General features: G+C 31.1%; 1 protein-coding gene across 3 annotated transcripts in view; it reads left to right on the top strand.

Annotated features, from left to right (window-relative positions):
• Kul (Kuzbanian-like) overlaps nt 1–20,021 on the top strand; it is a 793,173-nt gene that overhangs the window by 726,099 nt on the left and 47,053 nt on the right. For all 3 annotated transcript variants that reach the window (XM_075293591.1, XM_075293584.1, XM_075293599.1), the window contains 3 exons: nt 3,838–4,732; nt 9,179–9,319; nt 17,662–17,786. In XM_075293591.1, the coding sequence (XP_075149706.1) occupies nt 3,838–4,732; nt 9,179–9,319; nt 17,662–17,786 (1,161 nt within the window). The remainder of the gene's footprint in view (nt 1–3,837; nt 4,733–9,178; nt 9,320–17,661; nt 17,787–20,021) is intronic.

The raw sequence follows: 20,021 nt of genomic DNA, 5'->3' as shown, positions 1-20,021 counted from the left end.
TCGTGGCAAAGTGGGACTCAAAGCTGTGTAGTAATACGAAATGCTGGCCGATATTTTGCGCGCTGATGGTATAAATTGTGGATATGACAATTTTGGACTATCCAGAAGGTTGTATCCTGGTGTCTTGAAATCGGTGAGGTATGAATTGCTTGTAGTTTTCTACAAAAATTTGGTTGAAAATGTGTTTGCTTTGATTGAAATTTCCTCAAATTCAATTGGAGCTTGGATTTTAGCTTCCTCAGAATAGCCACTTCTGAGGAAAACGCCACCTGAGAAATTTAGGTGTCTTTTAGACTATTGGCTTCAAAAAAAAAACAATTTATCAAACATGCATACCTTTCTGCGAAATATTTAGAAAATGTGTAAAAGTATGTTGTGGAGATTACGATTAAATTCTCGGTGATTTTTAATATTATTCTGATTAAATTAATTAAATTTGATTTCACTGAAATTTTACTGATGTTATCTTGTAGGAGGTTTGATCAGAAAGGAAGTTCTTAAAAATGGTGAAACAACGTGGAAACTGCGGTTCAGGCCAAAATTGAGAAAAAAAAATGACAAATGTCAAAAATAATGCTATGATTTAGTACACGGGTGTTGCCACTTTAAAAGGAAAATTTCGTTGACAGTAAGGTCAAAACACTAGCATAGCTGATCTTCACTATATTTGTTCACATTTTGATTTTGCTCATGTTACTTGAAACTTTTTATTAATTTTTCATAAAATAAATTAATGTTAAATATATGTTTATTTACACGAAGTTCCGAATTTTCATTTTCATTTTTAACACCTTAATTTGAAAAAAATAATAGAAAGCTAATTTTTTTTTTTGCAAGAAGTCGAAAAAAAACGAACTGAATGAATGAAAGCTAGAAAGCAACTATTGAAAAAAAAGTACGCAATAGAAACTGCACTAAAAGACAAATGAACTAAAAGTCTCCAAAATATGTGAATGAGTGCGTAAAAACAAATATGAATGAAAAGTAGTAAACCAAGTTGTTGTTGTTGTTTCAAAATTATGAATGAGGAATATATGATGATCATTGAGCACCGAGATTTGCAAAACAAAATAAGTGTAACAAACAGCAAAAGCATAGAAATAGCTGCTGATAGTAATATGGTATATTAGGTGTACGACAGAATTTTTTTGCCTGTTTCGGCCACCACAAGCTAAATCAGGAGAATAAGGTTGGTGGTCAAGCAACTCGTATTTTAATTCGTTGATTTTAGCCATTGTTAAAACACTCTTGTGTCTTGATGAAAATTTATATTTTTGTGTTGTAAGCCAGGACGTTTTTCTCGAATTTGTACATTTAATTGATCCAAAAAGGTTGCAATAGTACTCTGAATTTATTGTTTTACCCTTTTGCAGATAGTCAATCAATAAAATACCTTTGAAGTCCCAAAAAACCGTTGCCATAACGTTACCAGAAATAGCTGCTGATAGTAATATGGTATATTAGGTGTACGACAGAATTTTTTTGCCTGTTTCGGCCACCACAAGCTAAATCAGGAGAATAAGGTTGGTGGTCAAGCAACTCGTATTTTAATTCGTTGATTTTAGCCATTGTTAAAACACTCTTGTGTCTTGATGAAAATTTATATTTTTGTGTTGTAAGCCAGGACGTTTTTCTCGAATTTGTACATTTAATTGATCCAAAAAGGTTGCAATAGTACTCTGAATTTATTGTTTTACCCTTTTGCAGATAGTCAATCAATAAAATACCTTTGAAGTCCCAAAAAACCGTTGCCATAACGTTACCAGCCGATTGAATTGTTTTTACCTTCTTTGGGGCTCTTCCTCCAGCTTCAGTCCATTGTTTGGATTGTTCTTTTGTCTCTGGAGTATAGTGGTGGATCCATGTCTCATCAACAGTTATGAAACGACGCTTAAAATCCATTTTATTTCGCTTAAAACGATCCAAACAAGCTTGAGAAATGTTCATATGCGTTTTTGATCGACTGTTAACAAATGCGGCAGCCGTCTTGCAGAAAGCTTTTTCATCTGTAGTTCTTCATGCAAAATTAAATGGACTTGATCATTTGAGATGCACATGATATTAGAAATTTCACGCACTTTTATTCGTCGATCATTTAATACCATATCATGCACTTTGGCTACAATTTCTGTTGTTGTTGCTGTTTTTGGACGTCCACTACGTGGTTCATCTTCAATGCTTGTACGACCACGTTTAAATTCAGCAACCCATTTTTTTTACCGTTGCATATCAAGGAGCACTTTCACCTAACACATTCACCATATCATTATGAATTTCTTGTCCCGATAAACCTTTTTTATGTAAATATTTGATGACAGCACGCATTTCTAATTTTTCGATTGTAAAAAAATTGCGGATGCGTCTTTTTTGAACACCTGTTTCTATATGAAGGAGTTGCCAGATCGAAGCAAAATTTAATATGTGTTCATAACAGAGATGGAAGTTTCCAAAACACCAAACTTTTTTCTGTTTATACCACGCTTTTTGTGCTAGGCTGAGAAGTTTCCGAACTGCCCTCGTAATTGCCTATTAACTAGAAGCACTTCCCCATCGATGCGAAAACGAGTTTATTCGAGGCCTCGTGATTTTCTTTTTCATTTGGAAACAAAACCAAGTTAAAGGGTCTAAATCAAGCGAATGTAAAGGATCATAATGAATCGTAGCATTAGAATTGTCATCGTCAATTCTACCTTGACTACGCCAAAACAATCGAGATTGTACAACCTTGTGATAGTGTGTTGTGAACTAGAGATGTGAGCCAACGAAAGAAATTCGTAAATATAACAAAATTGTTCGTTATTATTATGAATATTTCGTTTAACAACGAAGTTTTTCGTACTATTAACGAACTTTTTCATAGCTTTAATGAATCTTGTTGTTATGTGTTATCGAATTTTAATGAAGTTATTCGGTAATGGATTCAATCCTAGTTTCGACCAAATATTAAAAAGTTTTTCATCTACTCCAAGTGGTTTCTCCGTAATATGAAACGCCATTCGGACTCAGTGATAAGACGAAAGTTCACCATGCGTGGTATCACAGTGAAATGAAGAATCAGTGCAATATGAGTGATCGTTTGAAATACATACAGTTAGGCTAAGATCGCGAATCTTCAGTCGCCGGTCTGCCACTATAAGATCGCACGATTTTTGCCGCTTTGTCTTCTGAATTTAACGATTCTGGAGCATCTGAACTTGGATAATAAAAAATGGATTATGACCACGTTGACATGCATTCGGAAGTATAAAAAGCACGCACTCTTTGATTTCTGCGACAGATAATGCTCTTTCTCCAGTTATTCAGGCCAATGCTCATATGATCTCGGTGCAACTACGAGAATGTTTCATATAATATCCTTGCATCAGATGGTGTGGCTACACTTAAAGCAAGAATCTGCATCCATTTTCAAAACGATAGCCCCCTCACACAGCACAACCCTATAAGAGTAAGAGTACGTAGACATTTTATGGTCGATATTTGGACTCCGCAATGGGGGTACAATTATGTAGGCCTACCGTAAATTTTTGTTTTACGAAAAAAAATCGGTGTAGAAAAACAGCTATGTCACTATGGATGTCTAAGGCTTGCACTTTGTGCTTTTAAATGGAATGTCTCATATATAAAGGGATGCGAAAAAAATTAACTGTAAATAATGCTTTCTTTTACTTATGAAACTACCAAGAGTCTTCCCCTATTTAAGTTTCGTTGTGTGTATGGATGGGCAAGTATGCCTTTGTCATTAATCCATTATCCTTTTCCATGCAAACGAAAAAACCCATTTTTACCTACCTTTTTCTCATGCCGTTTTTTATGATTTCTTCTATATTTTCTTTACAGCTGGCTTCATCTGGTGATGGCCATAAGAACGACCCACCGTTGCCTTTGGATTTAGATGTTCCCTACAATGATGATTACAGTATTTTCCATAATGCGGATGATAGAAATCCGGAATCCACCTCGACCGCTACATTAGCGACAACAAAAAGTAAAGAAGATTTGCGTAAAACGCAACAAGCATCTGTGATAACATGGCGTAATGCTGGACAGCAGCAACCTCCGGGAGTAGTGGCATCATCGGATGTGGGAGCTACTACATCAAATCCAATATCATCATCTGCATCATCCTCATCGACGAAATATAATCGTAATCGTAATATTATCGTTAGTAATTATACTCCTAACAGCAATAACAATAATAACTTTAACAACAACAACAATGGAGACAATTCATATAACAACAATAACAACAATGGCAGAAAAACCTATACGAAACACAAAAACATCATAGTCAGTACCTACAACAATCGCTCATCATTTGATGATTTCAGCGATAGCAATGGAAATTTTTTCAATAACAATTGGACCACCATCTTCATGGGCAATGATCGACCCATCCACAAGACCCATGTGGAAATTATAACAAAAAATGGTGCCACCAAAAAACCCAATATCATTGTGAATAACTACAATCCCGAGATAATGATGGCACCCAATCCCCATAATCCGAATTTCAATAGCATGCTAATGACCAGTTTGTTGAGTAATCGTGGTGGTGATTTTGGTCAAAGTGACAATACGAATTCAGTTAAGTCGCTATATGATCGTAAAATCACCTGTATGCTATATCTGCAAGCTGATCATACATTTTTCCAAAAGATGGGTTCGGATGAAGCTAGCATAGAGGCCATTACGAGGCATGTCCAGAGGGCCAATTCGATATACAAGAATACAGGTAAGTGAAACAAATGTACCACTACCGCACAGAAATTCTTGAAACTAAGCGTTCTGGGGGAAAAGTCCGGTTAACCAATTAGTAAGGGAAAATTTTCATTGCATATTTTCAGGCGCCAAGTATGTCCTTTTTAGTATCTATGATGTCATGGCTCGGTTGCCACAGTTGAAAGAATTCTACCAGAAATGGTAGATTTTTTGTCGTTGGTAGATGTTCCAAAATATTCCTCTCCAACAAAGATTACAGAGTAAAAAGTACTTAAATTTACTACAGAAATAAAACTTTGAACAAAAAAATTTTCACAAAATTTTCACAAAATTTTCTATAGAAATAAAATTTTGACAACATTTTCTATGGAAATAAAATTTTGACAAAATTTTCTATAAAATTAAGATTTAAAAAAATATTTCAATAGAAATACAAATTTAACAAAATTTTCAATAGAAATAAAATTTTGACAAAATTTTCTATAGAAAAAAAATGTTGACACAATTCTCTATCGAAATAAAATTTTAACAAAATTTTCTATAGAAATAAAATTTTAACAGAATTTCTATAGAAAGAAAATTTTGACTAAATTTTCTATAGAAAAAAAATGTTGACACAATTCTCTATCGAAATAAAATTTTAACAAAATTTTCTATAGAAATAAAATTTTAACAGAATTTCTATAGAAAGAAAATTTTGACAAAATTTTCTATAGAAATAAAATTGTGACAAAATTTTCTATAGAAATAAAATTTTGACAAAATTTTCTATAAAAAAAAATTAACAAAATTTTCTATAGAAATAAAATATTGACAAAATTTTTTTATAGAAATAACATATTGACAACATTTTGTATAGAAATAGCATTTTGACAAAATTTTCGATACAAATAAAATTTTGACAAAATTTTCTATAGAAATAAAATATTGACAAAATTTTCTATAGAAATAAAATATTGACAAAATTTTTTATAGAAATAACATATTGACAAAATTTTCTATAGAAATAACATTTTGACAAAATTTTCGATACAAATAAAATTTTGACAAAATTTTCAATAGAAATAAAATTTTGACAAAATATTCTATAGAAATGAAATTTTGACAAAATTTTCTTTAGAAATAAAATTTTGACAAAATTTTCTTTAGAAATAAAATTTTTACAAAATTTTCTATAGAAGTACAATTGTAAAAAAATTTTCTATAGAAATAAAACATTGACTAAATTTTTTATAGAAATAACATATTGACAAAATTTACTATAGAAATAACATTTTGAAAAAATTTTCGATAGTAATAAAATTTTGACAAAATTTTCAATAGAAATAAAATTTTGACAAAATTTTCTATAAAATTAAGATTTCAAAAAAAAATTCAATAGAAGTACAAATTTAACAAAATTCAATAGAAATAAAATATTGACAAAATTTTCTATAGAAATAAAATTTTGACACAATTCTCTATCGAAATAAAATTTTAACAAAATTTACAATAGAAATAAAATTTTTACAAAATTTTCTATATTTTGAAAACATTTTCTATAAAAAAAAAATTTTGACAAAATTTTCTATAGAAATACAATTTTGACAAAATTTTCTATAGAAATAAAATTTTGACAAAATTTTCTATAGAAATAAAATTTTGACAAAATTTTCTATAGAAATAAAATTTTGACAAAGTTTTCTATAGAAATAAAATTTTGACAAATTTTTTTATAGAAATAAAATATTGACAAAATTTTTTATAGAAATAACATATTGAAAAAATTTTCTATAGAAATAAAATTTTGACAATATTTTCAATAGAAATAAAATTTTAACAAAATTTTCAATAGAAATAAAATTTTGACAAAATTTTCTATAAAAATAACACAAAATTTTCTATAGAAATAAAATTTTGAAAAAAATTTAATAGAAATTAAATTTTGACAAAATCTTCTATAGAAATAAGATTTTCACAATTTTTTTTATAGAAACAATATTTTGACAAAATTTTCTAATTCAATAAAATTTTGATAAAATTCTCTATAAAAATAAAATTTCCAAAAAATTTTCTACAGAAATAAAATTTCCACAAAATTTTCAACAGATATAAAATTTTGACAAAATTTTCTATAGAAAAAAATTTTCTATTGAAATGAAATTTTGACAAAATTTTCTTTAGAAATAAAATTTTTACAAAATTTTTTATAGAAATAAAATTTTAACTGAATTTCTATAGAAAAAAATGTTGACAAAATTTACTACAGAAACAAAATTTTGACAAATATTTCTATAGAAACAAAACTTTCACAAAATTTTCTACAGAAATAAAATTTTCACAAAATTTTACATAGAAATAAAATTTTCACAAAATGTCATATTGAAGTAGAATTTTGATAAAATTTTCTATAGAAATAAAATTTTAACAAAATTTACTTCAGAAATAAAATTTTAACAAAATTTACTTCAGAAATAAAATTTTAACAAAATTTACTTCAGAAACAAAATTTTGACAAAATTTTCTATAGAAAAAAAATTCTATTGAAATGAAAATTTACTATAGAAAACAAATGTTGACAAAATTTTCTATATAAATAAAATGTTGACAAAATTTTCTATAGAAGCAATATTTTGAAAAAATTTTCTATAGAAATAAAATTTTGACATAATTTACCATAGAAACAAAATTTTGAACAAAATTTTCTATAGAACTAAAATTTGACAAAATTTTCTATAGAAATACAATTTTCACAAAATTTTTTATAGAAACAATATTTTGACAAAATTTTCTATAGAAATAAAATTTTGACAAAATTTTCTATGGAAATACAATTTAAAAAAAAAAATTATAGAAACAATATTTTGACAAAATTTTCTATAGAAATAAAATTGTGACGAAATTTTCTATTGCAGTACAATTTTGACAAAATTTTTTATAGAAATAAAGCTTTGACAATCTGCCAAATTAAAATATTTTTTGTAAAATATTCTTGCAATATTGGTAGATTATTTTTCGCACGAGTGGCAAGCGTGGTGAACGCACCGCTCACAACAGATTTTTTTGAGGGATCCGAGATCAATATTTATGAAAAAAATTAATTAATTAAAAAATTAAACACCATGCCAAAAAGGCGGCACGAAAAAGTTATTTTGCACTTTTTTGTTTTTGTATGCCAAGTAGTTGTAGGCCCATCCTCATAGTCGGCATTTCCAACATAAACTAACCTTGTTAATCCTAATCGTAAATACCTTGAAAGCTTACTGCTAGCAAAGCAACAAAACAAAAAACACCATTACCACAAATATCACTTACATTACTCACAGTTGGTTGCGACGGGGGAAACGGAAATGAATTGATTTGAAAATTTCAACTTTGACAATGGACATATGCTGCATACATTTCCGAATTGGTGTAAAGCAAATAAAACCACAAAAATTCTACGGAAAACAAATGCCATTTGGGGGAGAAAAAAACTAAACTAACTTGGTCGAGAGTAATATATATTGCTTTTAATATTTGTATCAAAAGAGAAATGGGCAATGGTGAAAATCAACACAAACCGCCAAGGATAATATTTGTCCTACATGCAACGGCGAAAGGATGTCCACTAAAACAAAATCTATAAAATGCAAAAGAGAGTTCCTTTTGGGGCCCGAACACGGTTGTGTGGAATTCAACCAAATTTTTAAAAACTCAATTTTGTGTTTCGTTGTTTTTTTTTTTTTTTTTGTTCTCATAGCCAAAAACGAAAACAAAGAACACATTTACAGGCACAGTAGGCTTAATAGTAAAGGCTTGGAAAATATTAGGGACATTGGTATTTCAAAAAATATACAAATATTAACCTTCATTTTAGGTTAATATTTGTATCTTTCCTTAACCCTCCATAAACTATTATGTTACAATTTTCTAATATTACAAAAGATTCCTTAGCTTTAATATTTTTTTTTTTGTGTATGATCAAAAGCAGGTGAAAAATCATGTTTCCCACAAAATATTATTTATTTGGGTTAACTAATGAAAATTGAATATACCATACGTCCTTGTTACCCCATTCGTTTCAAAAGATTTCAATTCCATACAAATGTCTAAAAAATGTTGTACACACATCACTGTCTCCTACCAAAAGACTGCAGGAGGTAAACCTTAAACCAAAAAAAAAAAATACATATTTTTTTATTTGAAGTAAAATCTACAATTCCACTTTAACATATTTGTGTTTCCATTTGCCAAAACTAGAAAATTGATATGTTCAAGTTTCGGGACTGTGACAGGAAACGGAAATAAATAAAATCCGTAGAACAAAAATTGTTGAGTTTAAATCGGATTTGGTTTGTCACAAAACTGGAATTTATTGTCTATCACAGTTTGAATATAAATTGAGTGATTTTTAAAACTATTTTCTTTTATTTATTCATATGCATATATAAATCAAATATTTGATTTTTTGCTGTTATCATTGTTTTATTTTTTTCAGATTTCAACAACGATGGTAAACCTGACAATATCACTTTTATGATAAAACGCATCAAAGTCCACAATAATAATGCTGTTAAGGATCCTTCATATCGATTTCCTGGCAACTATGGGGTCGAGAAATTTTTGGAATTGTTTTCAGGTAAGTTTGAAACTTGTGAAGTACATGCAAAATATTGAATTATTTTCCTTCGAATTGAAATTGAAAAATTAAATGCATTGTACGCAAAGTTTTTAATAAGGCAGCGAATATACAGAGTGGTAACAAAGAAAAGTGCAAATGTTTGTTTTCTTAATTTTTATTTTATTGTTCAAAAACAACAACAAAAAATATCGGAAATAACATAATTTTTTTAGAATCAATTTAGATTTGTTCGAATTGGTTACCTTTGGCACGGAATATGTTCTCAAACAGCATAGAAAGCCATAAGACACTGCATGAAAATGGCTCTGTGATATTTTGGCTCATCCGATGCGAAGAGGATGAGCCAAAATATGCTTCAGGCGCAAAAGTCCAACGTATTGAGATCCAGAGATTTCAGAGGTCATTGTATAGTAGAAATGAAGCGAGTAACCTCCTTTAGAAAGCATTCTTTGTTGGTGCTACCTGACTGTGATGATGTCTTTGTGGAGCGTTCATGGTCTGCACTGAAAAAAATATTTACGTGATATTAATGATTACACAACCTAAATTTTAAGATGCGAAATTTACAAAATATTAAGGACAAATTTCTTTAAAGTAATTAAATTTTAATTGAAATAAAGTTTATAATCTTTGATTCAAAAATTGTTTTCATTAAATTTAGGACGCAAATTTTGTAAATTTGCATCCCTACGTTAAAGTCGCATGTCTTTGAACTAAGGCTAATGTTCCTTAAAGTAAAGAAACACATTTTTGATTTAAAGAAATTATCCTTAAATTAACTGAAATATTGAAACTTAAGATTTAAGATAAAAACGATTCAAATATAGGCTAAGACTTATTTTGAGGATTTAGCGCCTTTGGTTTAAAGTTTTTTTTTTGGAATTTGGAAAAGATTTTTTACTTTGAAGTATCCGTTATAATTTGGATTTTTAAACTGGCATTTGTACCTTTATTACTAAACCGCGAAAAGAGAATGCAAATTTGATAAATGAGATCTGTATCCTAATTTTAATTTTATTGGTCCCAGATTTAAAGCCAGATACGGCGCTAAAAAATGTCTTTATTTCAAAGAAGCCACATCTTTGGCTCGGAATCAATACCAAAATCTTTAAGGGAAGGTCAAAATCTTTGGATCCAAGTAAACTTTTTTTGAGTGTGCGCACGAAATGTTTGACTTTCTAAAGCTTCACCGTGGTGCAAAGGTTAGCATGCCCGCCTTGCATACACAAGGTCGTGGGTTCGATTCCTGCTACGACCGAACTCAAAAAAGTTTTTCAGCGGTGGATTATCGCACCTCAGTAATGGTGGTGACATTTCTGAGGGTTTCAAAGCTTCTCTAAGTGGTTTCACTGGAATGTGGAACGCCGTTCGGACTCGGCTATAAAAAGAAGGTCCCTTGTCATTGAGCCTGACATGGAATCGGGCAGCACTCAGTGATAAGAGAGAAGTTCACCACTGTGGTATCACAATGGACTGAATAGTCTATGTGAGCCTGATACATCGGGCTGCCACATAACCTAACCTAACCTTCTAAAGCTTCAATATTGCCTTTATTTCCCGGTAATATTGTCATTTTCCCGGCAATATTGAGCATTTATTTTGACCTAGGGTGAATGAGTACGAGTAGGGAGCGATCATCGGCTATTACGGAGACCCTCAACATTACCATTGGCGGTCAATTGAAGGTGTAATGTTTCAGCTGACTTCTTTGCAAGTAAACACGATCATTTTTTTGTTCACTACATGCTCAGTTTGGAATGTCTTCTCATCGGAGAATAAAAAATTCGGTAACTGTTAATGTTTGTGCAAGCGAAGCAACTCCTTGGCTCTATTTAGAATTTCAATGGCTTTACCCCAAACTCATTTTTCAATATGTCTTGCATCCGTTGTCGCGAAAGTTCAACTCACGTGCAAAGTCTACTACTGCGGCGCGGATTTCGATCAAATCTGGCCTTCACTTTTTGGATAATTTCTGGTATTGTTAACGTTTCTTTCCAAGTTCTAGAAGGGATGCAACACTACCACTGAGGACCCTAACGATAGCCACTTATGGGTTTTCAGCCAAAAGTAAAGCCAACTTTATTACTGAATACAATAGATCAAAATTCTGTTGTTAGCTTGTAAAAAATAAAATGAACTGTCACTAGAATAAATCTGTCAGCTGTCAGACGAGCGGTAATAGCAACACGCTGAGAAGGAATATGGTCATCTCAAGCCTATTTCGAGAGACCAATTTTTTTTTTTTTAGGTGGGGAACATGAAACATTTTTGATGTAGACGTAAACATACTTACCAAAATCAAATACATACACTGAAAAAAAAGCATACCGGTTCCAAAGATTTTGTCTTTACTTTAAAAATTTTGGTATTGATTCCGAGTAAAAGAAGCGGAGAATACAAGTAAGGATACTTCTAAGACACAATTCTCTTTTAAATTCGGTTTTTTGTACTTGCTTCTAGGAAGCAAATTTTAATTTTTCGTTTTTTTTTTTATATGCTATCAAAGTCCTTTAAAAACGAGTTAACAACAACTTTATTTTCAAAATTCAGACTCGACTTCCAGTAGAAATTATGCTTTGTTCAAGTAAAAATCTCTTTAAAATACAGTGTTGAAAAACATGTCCTATATTTGAACGATTTTTGGCTTTGTAGTCAAGATGCAAAAAGACAAAAAAAATTAAAAAAATTAAATTCATTTTAAATAATTTTTCTGAATTATTAAAGTCAAGTTGACCTTAGACCAAAATTTTTTTCTTTAATATTATGATACCCATAGGTTAGGTTAGGTGTCAGCCTAACAGTGGTGTATCAGGATCACTTAGACTATTCAGTCCATTGTGATACCACATTGGTGAACTTCTCTTTTATCACTAAGCGCTGCCCGATTCCATGTTCAGCTCAATGACAAGGGACCTCCTTTTTATAGCTGAGTCCGAACGGCATTTCACATTGCAGTGAAACCACTTAGAGAAGCTTTGAAACCCTCAGAGATGTCACCAGCATTACTGAGGTATGATAATCCACCGCTGAAAAACATTTTGGTGTTCGGTCGAAGCAGGAATTGAGCCCACGACCTTGTGTATGCAAGGCGGGCATGCTAACATTGCACCACGGTGGCTCCCAACGACTATCATTGAAAAGTTTTTCGACTTTTGGACAAGGAAAAAAGCTTTATATTAGAGAAATGTGTCTTCTAAAGGGTGATTTGTTAAGAGCTTGATAACTTTTTTAAAAAAAAAAAGGCATAAAATTTGCAAAATCTCATCGGTTCTTTATTTGAAACGTTAGATTGGTCCATGACATTTACTTTTTGAAGATAATTTCATTTAAATGTTGACCGCGGCTGCGTCTTAGGTGGTCCATTCGGAAAGTCCAATTTTGGGCAACTTTTTCGAGCATTTCGGCCGGAATAGCCCGAATTTCTTCGGAAATGTTGTCTTCCAAAGCTGGAATAGTTGCTGGCTTATTTCTGTAGACTTTAGACTTGACGTAGCCCCACAAAAAATAGTCTAAAGGCGTCAAATCGCATGATCTTGGTGGCCAACTTACCGGTCCATTTCTTGAGATGAATTGTTCTCCGAAGTTTTCCCTCAAAATGGCCATAGAATCGCGAGCTGTGTGGCATGTAGCGCCATCTTGTTGAAACCACATGTCAACCAAGTTCAGTTCTTCCATTTTTGGCAACAAAAAGTTTGTTAGCATCGAACGATAGCGATCGCCATTCACCGTAACGTTGCGTCCAACAGCATCTTTGAAAAAATACGGTCCAATGATTCCACCAGCGTACAAACCACACCAAACAGTGCATTTTTCGGGATGCATGGGCAGTTCTTGAACGGCTTTTGGTTGCTCTTCACTCCAAATGCGGCAATTTTGCTTATTTACGTAGCCATTCAACCAGAAATGAGCCTCATCGCTGAACAAAATTTGTCGATAAACACATTTCGAACCGAACACTGATTTTGGTAATAAAATTCAATGATTTGCAAGCGTTGCTCGTTAGTAAGTCTATTCATGATGAAATGTCAAAGCATACTGAGCATCTTTCTCTTTGACACCATGTCTGAAATCCCACGTGATCTGTCAAATACTAATGCATGAAAATCCTAACCTCAAAAGAATCACCCTTTATGACAAGCAAATTTTGTATTCGTATTTTAAAGACATGAAATTTTTGACCTCACGACAATATTTTTTTCAGTTTAATTACCGAAAAAATAACATTGTTGCCCAAAAACTTACATATATCCCGTTAACATTATGCCCTTGAAAAATATTTGAGGTGATCACATTTCTTCTCTTGGTGAATCTGAAATTACAGCGAACCCTCTTAAGGCTTTTGCTATATTATTAGAGTGGAGCCTGTCAATCTTTGATACTCTACATAGCGGACACATCTCAAACGTGCTATATTATCACACTAAAATTAACCTTTCATATTTGAGCCGACCGATATTGTCCACTTCTTTTAGATTCCACTGTATATTAAACTTAAACTCTCGTAATTGGACACCTCCCAAATATGGACAAAATTTAGGTGACCATTCGTATCTACTTCTGAAAGGTTTCACTGTATATTATTTCCATCATAATACTAAACTTTATTACCATTCACTAAAGTGCTTGTGAACGATATAAAAATACGACTTTTTGATACCCCTCACCATATTGGCGTAACATAAATTTATACGCATTTCCAATATGTGGTTTAATTTAAAACCGCATAGACCACAATAATTCGTATACTTTATCATCGAAACTAACATAATAAGTGTAGTAAAAAATTTTGGATAGTATGGTGTTTATAGTTTCACATCCCACATATTTCCAATTACCACATGAAATGCAAGATTTGTGGATAACCAAAAAAATATGTTTGCAAAAGGCCATAAAAACAATACCGACAAAAAGCCACATCATACTAATTTAGTAGTGGTAATTTTATTATTATTTTTTTATTATTATATAGTCGGCATTTATACAACGACATGTCGTGGCCTTAGGCAGCATTAATATACGCATTATTATGGCCAAAGGGAATCAAACATAGGGGAAGGAAATAACACATATTTAACACGAACCCTTCGTAATAAATTTAATATAAAACAAAATCAAGTCAAGTAAGTTCCAAAGATTTTGTCTTTACCCTAAAGATTTTGGTATTGATTCCGATCCAAAGAAGCTAATATATGAAGTAAGGATACCTTTAAAATTTAGTTTTGGGTACTTGATACTAGGAAACAAATTTATCAATTTTTTTCTGAGTTTTTCCTCATGTGCTATCAAAGTCCTTAAAATAAATATTTAAATGATATATCCTATTTTTGAATGTATTTTTCATTTGATGTCTCAAAAATATGACGAACTAAACGAGAGTATAAAAAGTTTAATACAAAGTAAAAAGGAAGATTTTTTTTAAATTATTTAAAATAGAAAGATTTGTCGCCAATGATATTTTTCCCTACCCAGCAAAAAAAGCGTCGCTAAAAAAATAATGAAAATGTTTTTTTTTTTTTTTTTGGATCCGTAAGTGGTGCAAATTTGACGCCGAAGCGATGAATTTAACATGGGCTTGTCATAGGACGGAAGTCCTCCATTTCTACGGCCGTTGCACTGAATTTGTATCACTTCTTTAGGTGTGATCCGAATTCAATGTTTTGGATGTAAATTAAACAAGTATATATGGCCGTAAGTTCGGCCAGGCCGAATCTTCTGTACTCTCCACCGTGGATTGCGTAGAAACTTCTACGAAAGACTGTCATCCACAATCGAATTACTTAGGTCGTGGTATCTTAAAACTTCTTAATATCGTTTTCTAAATTGTTAGTTAGTCCATACGTGGTATATATTACACAAAAAAGTTATGTATAGCTAAGTCTACAAATAATTATGAAACGATATGGACTTTTGCACGGTACGTAGAGAGCCAGAATTGAAATATGGGCGTCGCTTATAAGGGGGCTATATACAATTATGAACTTGATATGGACCAATTTTTGTGTGATCGATTTATCTGAGGGTTATATATAACTATAAACCGATATGGACCTAGTTAGGCATGGTTGCTAACGGCCATATACTAGCACAATGTACCAAAATTCAAATGTGCTCCTCCAAGAGGCTCCAAAACCAAATCTCGGGATCGATTTATATGGGGATATATATGACATAGTTTTTAAATATCATATACCAAATTTCAACCACATCGGATGAATTTTGCTACTCCAAAAGGCACCGGAGGTCAAATCTGGGGATCGGTTTATATGGGGGCTATATATAATTAGGGACTGATATGAGCCAATTCCTGCATGGTTGTTGGATACAATATACTAACATCACGAACTAAATTTCAACTGAATCGGATGAATTTTGCTCTTCCAAGGGGCTCCGGAGGTCAAATCTGCGGATCGGCTTATATGGGGCCTATACATAATTCAGGACCGATTTCGACACAATTTTTCCATTAGTGTGTGAGGCCATATATTAATACCACGTACCAAATTTCAACTGAATCAGATGAATTTTGGTCTTCCAAGAGGCTCCGGAGGTCAAATCTGGTGATCGGTTTATATGGGGGCTATATATAATTATGGACCGAAGTGGACAAATTTTTGCATGGTTGTTAGAGACCATATACCAACACCATGTACCAAATTTCAGCCGGATCGGATGAAATTTGCTTCTCTTAGAGGCTCCACAAGCCAAATATTTGGATCGGTTTATATGGGGGCTATATGTAATTATGGACCGATGTAGACCATTTTTGGCATGGTCATTAGAGATCATATACTAACACCATGTACCAAATTTTAGCCGGATCGGATGAAATTTGCTTCTCTTAGAGGATTCGCAAGCCAACTTTGGGGGTCCGTTTATATGGTGGCTATACGTAAAAGTGGACCGCTATAGTCCATTTGCAATACCATCCGACCTACATCAATAACAACTACTTGTGCCAAGTTTCAAGTCGATAGCTTGTTTCGTTCGGAAGTTAGAGTGATTTCAACAGACGGACGGACGGACATGCTCAGATCGACTCAGAATTTCACCACGACCCAGAATATATATACTTTATGGGGTCTTAGAGCAATATTTCGATGTGTTTGAAACGGAATGACAAAGTTAATATACCCCCATCCTATGGTGGAGGGTTTAAAAATTCTGTGATATTTTGACAAATAAATATTTTTTATATTTTTTATAATTTTTAATGGATTCTTATGCTTGTCGGAAACGTTTGACCTCAGATATTTTCAACAATTCACAATTTTTTCAGATTGGAATTAGCAATTGTTCGACAAAATTTAAACGATTTGTACCATTTTATGAATTCTTACTCTGTTTTTAACCTATTTGAAACAAAAAAATTTAAAATTACCCATTAAAAGTATGAAAAACCCAAGATATAAAAAATTGAATTAAAAGAACTTCCTGGGAGTGTATCGTCTGGATACACTCCCAGGAAGTTCTAGGGAGTGTATCGTCTGGAAGTGCTTTTAAAGTTGTGCCTTTCGAAGAACTTCCAAATTGTTTCGCTGGGTACTTTTAGTTCATTATCCTTGGGGACATGACAGGGTTAACCATATGATATAAATCCCGCACTACTAATTTAATTTTAATTAAATTTAATATTTAATTTTAAATAACATTGGGAACGGATATTATTTAAAATTAAGTATAATTTAAGCAATGAAAAACTTTCGATATTTGTTTATTCACAGAAAAAATATCACCAAAATATTTCCAATTAAAAAGTTAATTGAAGTTGAAAATTTTTTCAATAAATAAATTAATTGATACAATTAACTTTTTAATCATGATAGAAACATTAAGTTAATTAAGTCAATGATTGAAATTTTTAAAATGTTTAATTAAAAAATTAATTGATACAATTAACTTTTTAATCAAAATCGGAAGACTAATTCAGTTAAAAAAGTGCTGATTTTTTTTACTTTTTTAATTAAAAATGTATTTCAAACAATCATTTGTTAATCCAAATAAAAACTCTAAGCCAATCTAACTAAGTAATTAAAAATAGTTACCTTTTTAAAAATAGTTACCTTAATAAATTAATTGCGTTTTGCAATCAACATCAATTAAATTTTTAATTGAATCAATTAAAAAATTAATTGAATTTTGCTGAAAAAATCAATTAATTTTTTAATCAAGAATTTTTTCTATGCCCAATTAAAACTGTGATTGATACTATCATTTTCGTGATTGAAGACATTTCAATTAAAAAATTAATTGGATCAATTAATTTGGTGATTGAATCAGAGAAAAAATTTTTTGTGTGTTATATTTAATAGAATATTTATAAATTTTTTTTATATTTGCAGAGGAGGATTACGATGCTTTCTGTTTGGCTTACATGTTTACCTATCGAGACTTTGAAATGGGGACATTGGGTTTGGCCTGGACGGGAGATTTGAAGAATGCTGGAGGCGTGTGTGAAAAGAATGGGGTAAGTGGCAATGATTATTGAATTGAACTAAAGCCTTCAGAAAATAAAAAAAATACTTTTTTTTTAAATATTTGAATCAGAAATGTAGCAGGAATTAGCAGGAATCGTAATTATGTTCGAAATGTTTCATGGTTGTTTTGATTTTAAATTAAAACCATATGTTGACTAAACCACAAGAGTAGCTTAACCAACAGAAGAAAAGTATGTTTGTCAAATTGATTCGGGTAAAACCCCTTTAGGCTGAAAGATACGCACCCACTAGTTGCATCTAAACTAACAACCAATTATCAGAGTAAATTCGCCGAATTCATTAAACTACCGAAAAAAAGGCTTCTTCACTCAAAAAAGTGAACCCTATATTTCACTAATTCCAAATTAACTTTATTTTAGTTCATGCAATTATTTTTTTGATAAAGTTTCCTTTACTCTAATAATTTTTCGAGTACGTTAGATAAATGAACTAAATGAGGGAACAAAATAATACACAAATGAAGCTCAAACATTTACTAAATTCCTACTTCTCACAAAATAATTCATTATTTTGTTAAATAATATACTTATGACCAATTCCCCTCTTTATATTACGGCATTTCCAAACGGGTGCCTGAAAGTATGGAATTATCTAAATTAAAATTCTATTGAGGCTTATATAGACTTCCCAATATCCTACTACCATAAGTAACCATTCTTAGACATACAAATGTCGATATCACAAATATACGTAAATATTTTTCGACAAATTCAAGAAAATTTGTTATACGTAATTAATTTTGCAATGGACGATGGATGTGAATTTCTTATGATGGGAAAATTAACAAATTAAAAAAATATATCTGTGAACTGTTTTGTAGGTAATACGAATTTAGTAAATCTTTTTTTCTCTTTTTTGGTTCTTTTAATTAAGGTACACTAAGAATTAAGTAAAAAAAGTCATGTTAGGAAAATGTTTACTAAAACACAATAAAATTCCATGAACTGACATAGAGTTAAATAGGAGTTGTACCCTGGAGTGTTCACTGTTTTTAAGTGTACCCATCGTAAAAGCCAGTGGTTATTTTCGAAATACATAAAACATGATTCCTGTATAAATGTAGATCTTGGTAAAAAATTATTATAAATTGATTTAGTTCATATTTTTTCGAAATGAGGAAAGTGCAAATTTTGTTTTAAATAAATATTTAATATATATTTTAATGAAAAAAATTATTATAAATTGATTTAGTCCATATTTTTTCAAAATGAGGAAAGTGCCAATTTTGTTTTAAATAAATATTTAATATATATTTTAATGAAATTTAAAAAAAAGTCCTCTCCATTCAGGATAACAATGGAAATTTCTAGTCACCAACAATTTCACTTTTTTATGATTTAACTTTATATAATAACAAAAAAGTACAGAAATGAGAAGAGCAATAAAAATCCAACATGAAAATCAACAATTTCCAACATATGAACTTGAAAATTCATTATGACCCCTTTTTTTGTGTGATACTCGCATATGTATGAATCTACATTCATGTCTACATGGTGAACGATGTCACGCCCCATACAAACATGCATGTGTTTTCAGTAAAATGGCCCTATAACAAAAAAAAAAAAAAAAAACAAAATGAATACAAAAACCAAGAGCGACAATAAATGGCCAAATATAGCTCACACATTTACAAGGACGAAACAAAATATTCGCCAACCCAAAACCAAAAACAAAAATAAAATAAAAATCCTTGAAATCCACCTACATCGTTTGGTTATTTTTCTGGACATAGCAATTCCTATGTTCAGTTTAGCCTTTACTGGTATGGCAGAGAGTTTACAATAGATTTTCACTCCTCTGGGGATACACGGTATACATGTATTGCATGAAATTTAGAAAACATAGAAATCATCGTTTCATCTAATACCAAGGATGTATTGCCTTTGGTGTCCACTCCATACGAAAGTTTTGAAATTTGTTCGTATTAAATTCCCTGCCAGTAAGGACTAAGGCCAATGCAAGAGTTCATCAAGTTAAGCTCACTATGAAATCAAAGTTTACCAAAAGGGCTTTATTTAACGGAAGCGCTATCGTTGAGACTCTAAGAAGTGGCACAAATTTATGATTTAACTACGAACTAATTCCGTTATATCAGATTTTATACCGATTTTTATTTTTTCAATTTAAATCTAAATTAACATAAAAGTCATTATTTTTAACAAACTTTGCAACTTATATCTCATTTTTAAGAAGATCATTGC

The sequence above is a fragment of the Haematobia irritans genome, chromosome 1, assembly GCF_050003625.1.
Source record: "Haematobia irritans isolate KBUSLIRL chromosome 1, ASM5000362v1, whole genome shotgun sequence".
NCBI lineage: Eukaryota > Metazoa > Arthropoda > Insecta > Diptera > Muscidae > Haematobia > Haematobia irritans.
Note: the sequence above shows the minus strand (reverse complement) of the source record. Positions and strands in the feature narration are given on the sequence as shown.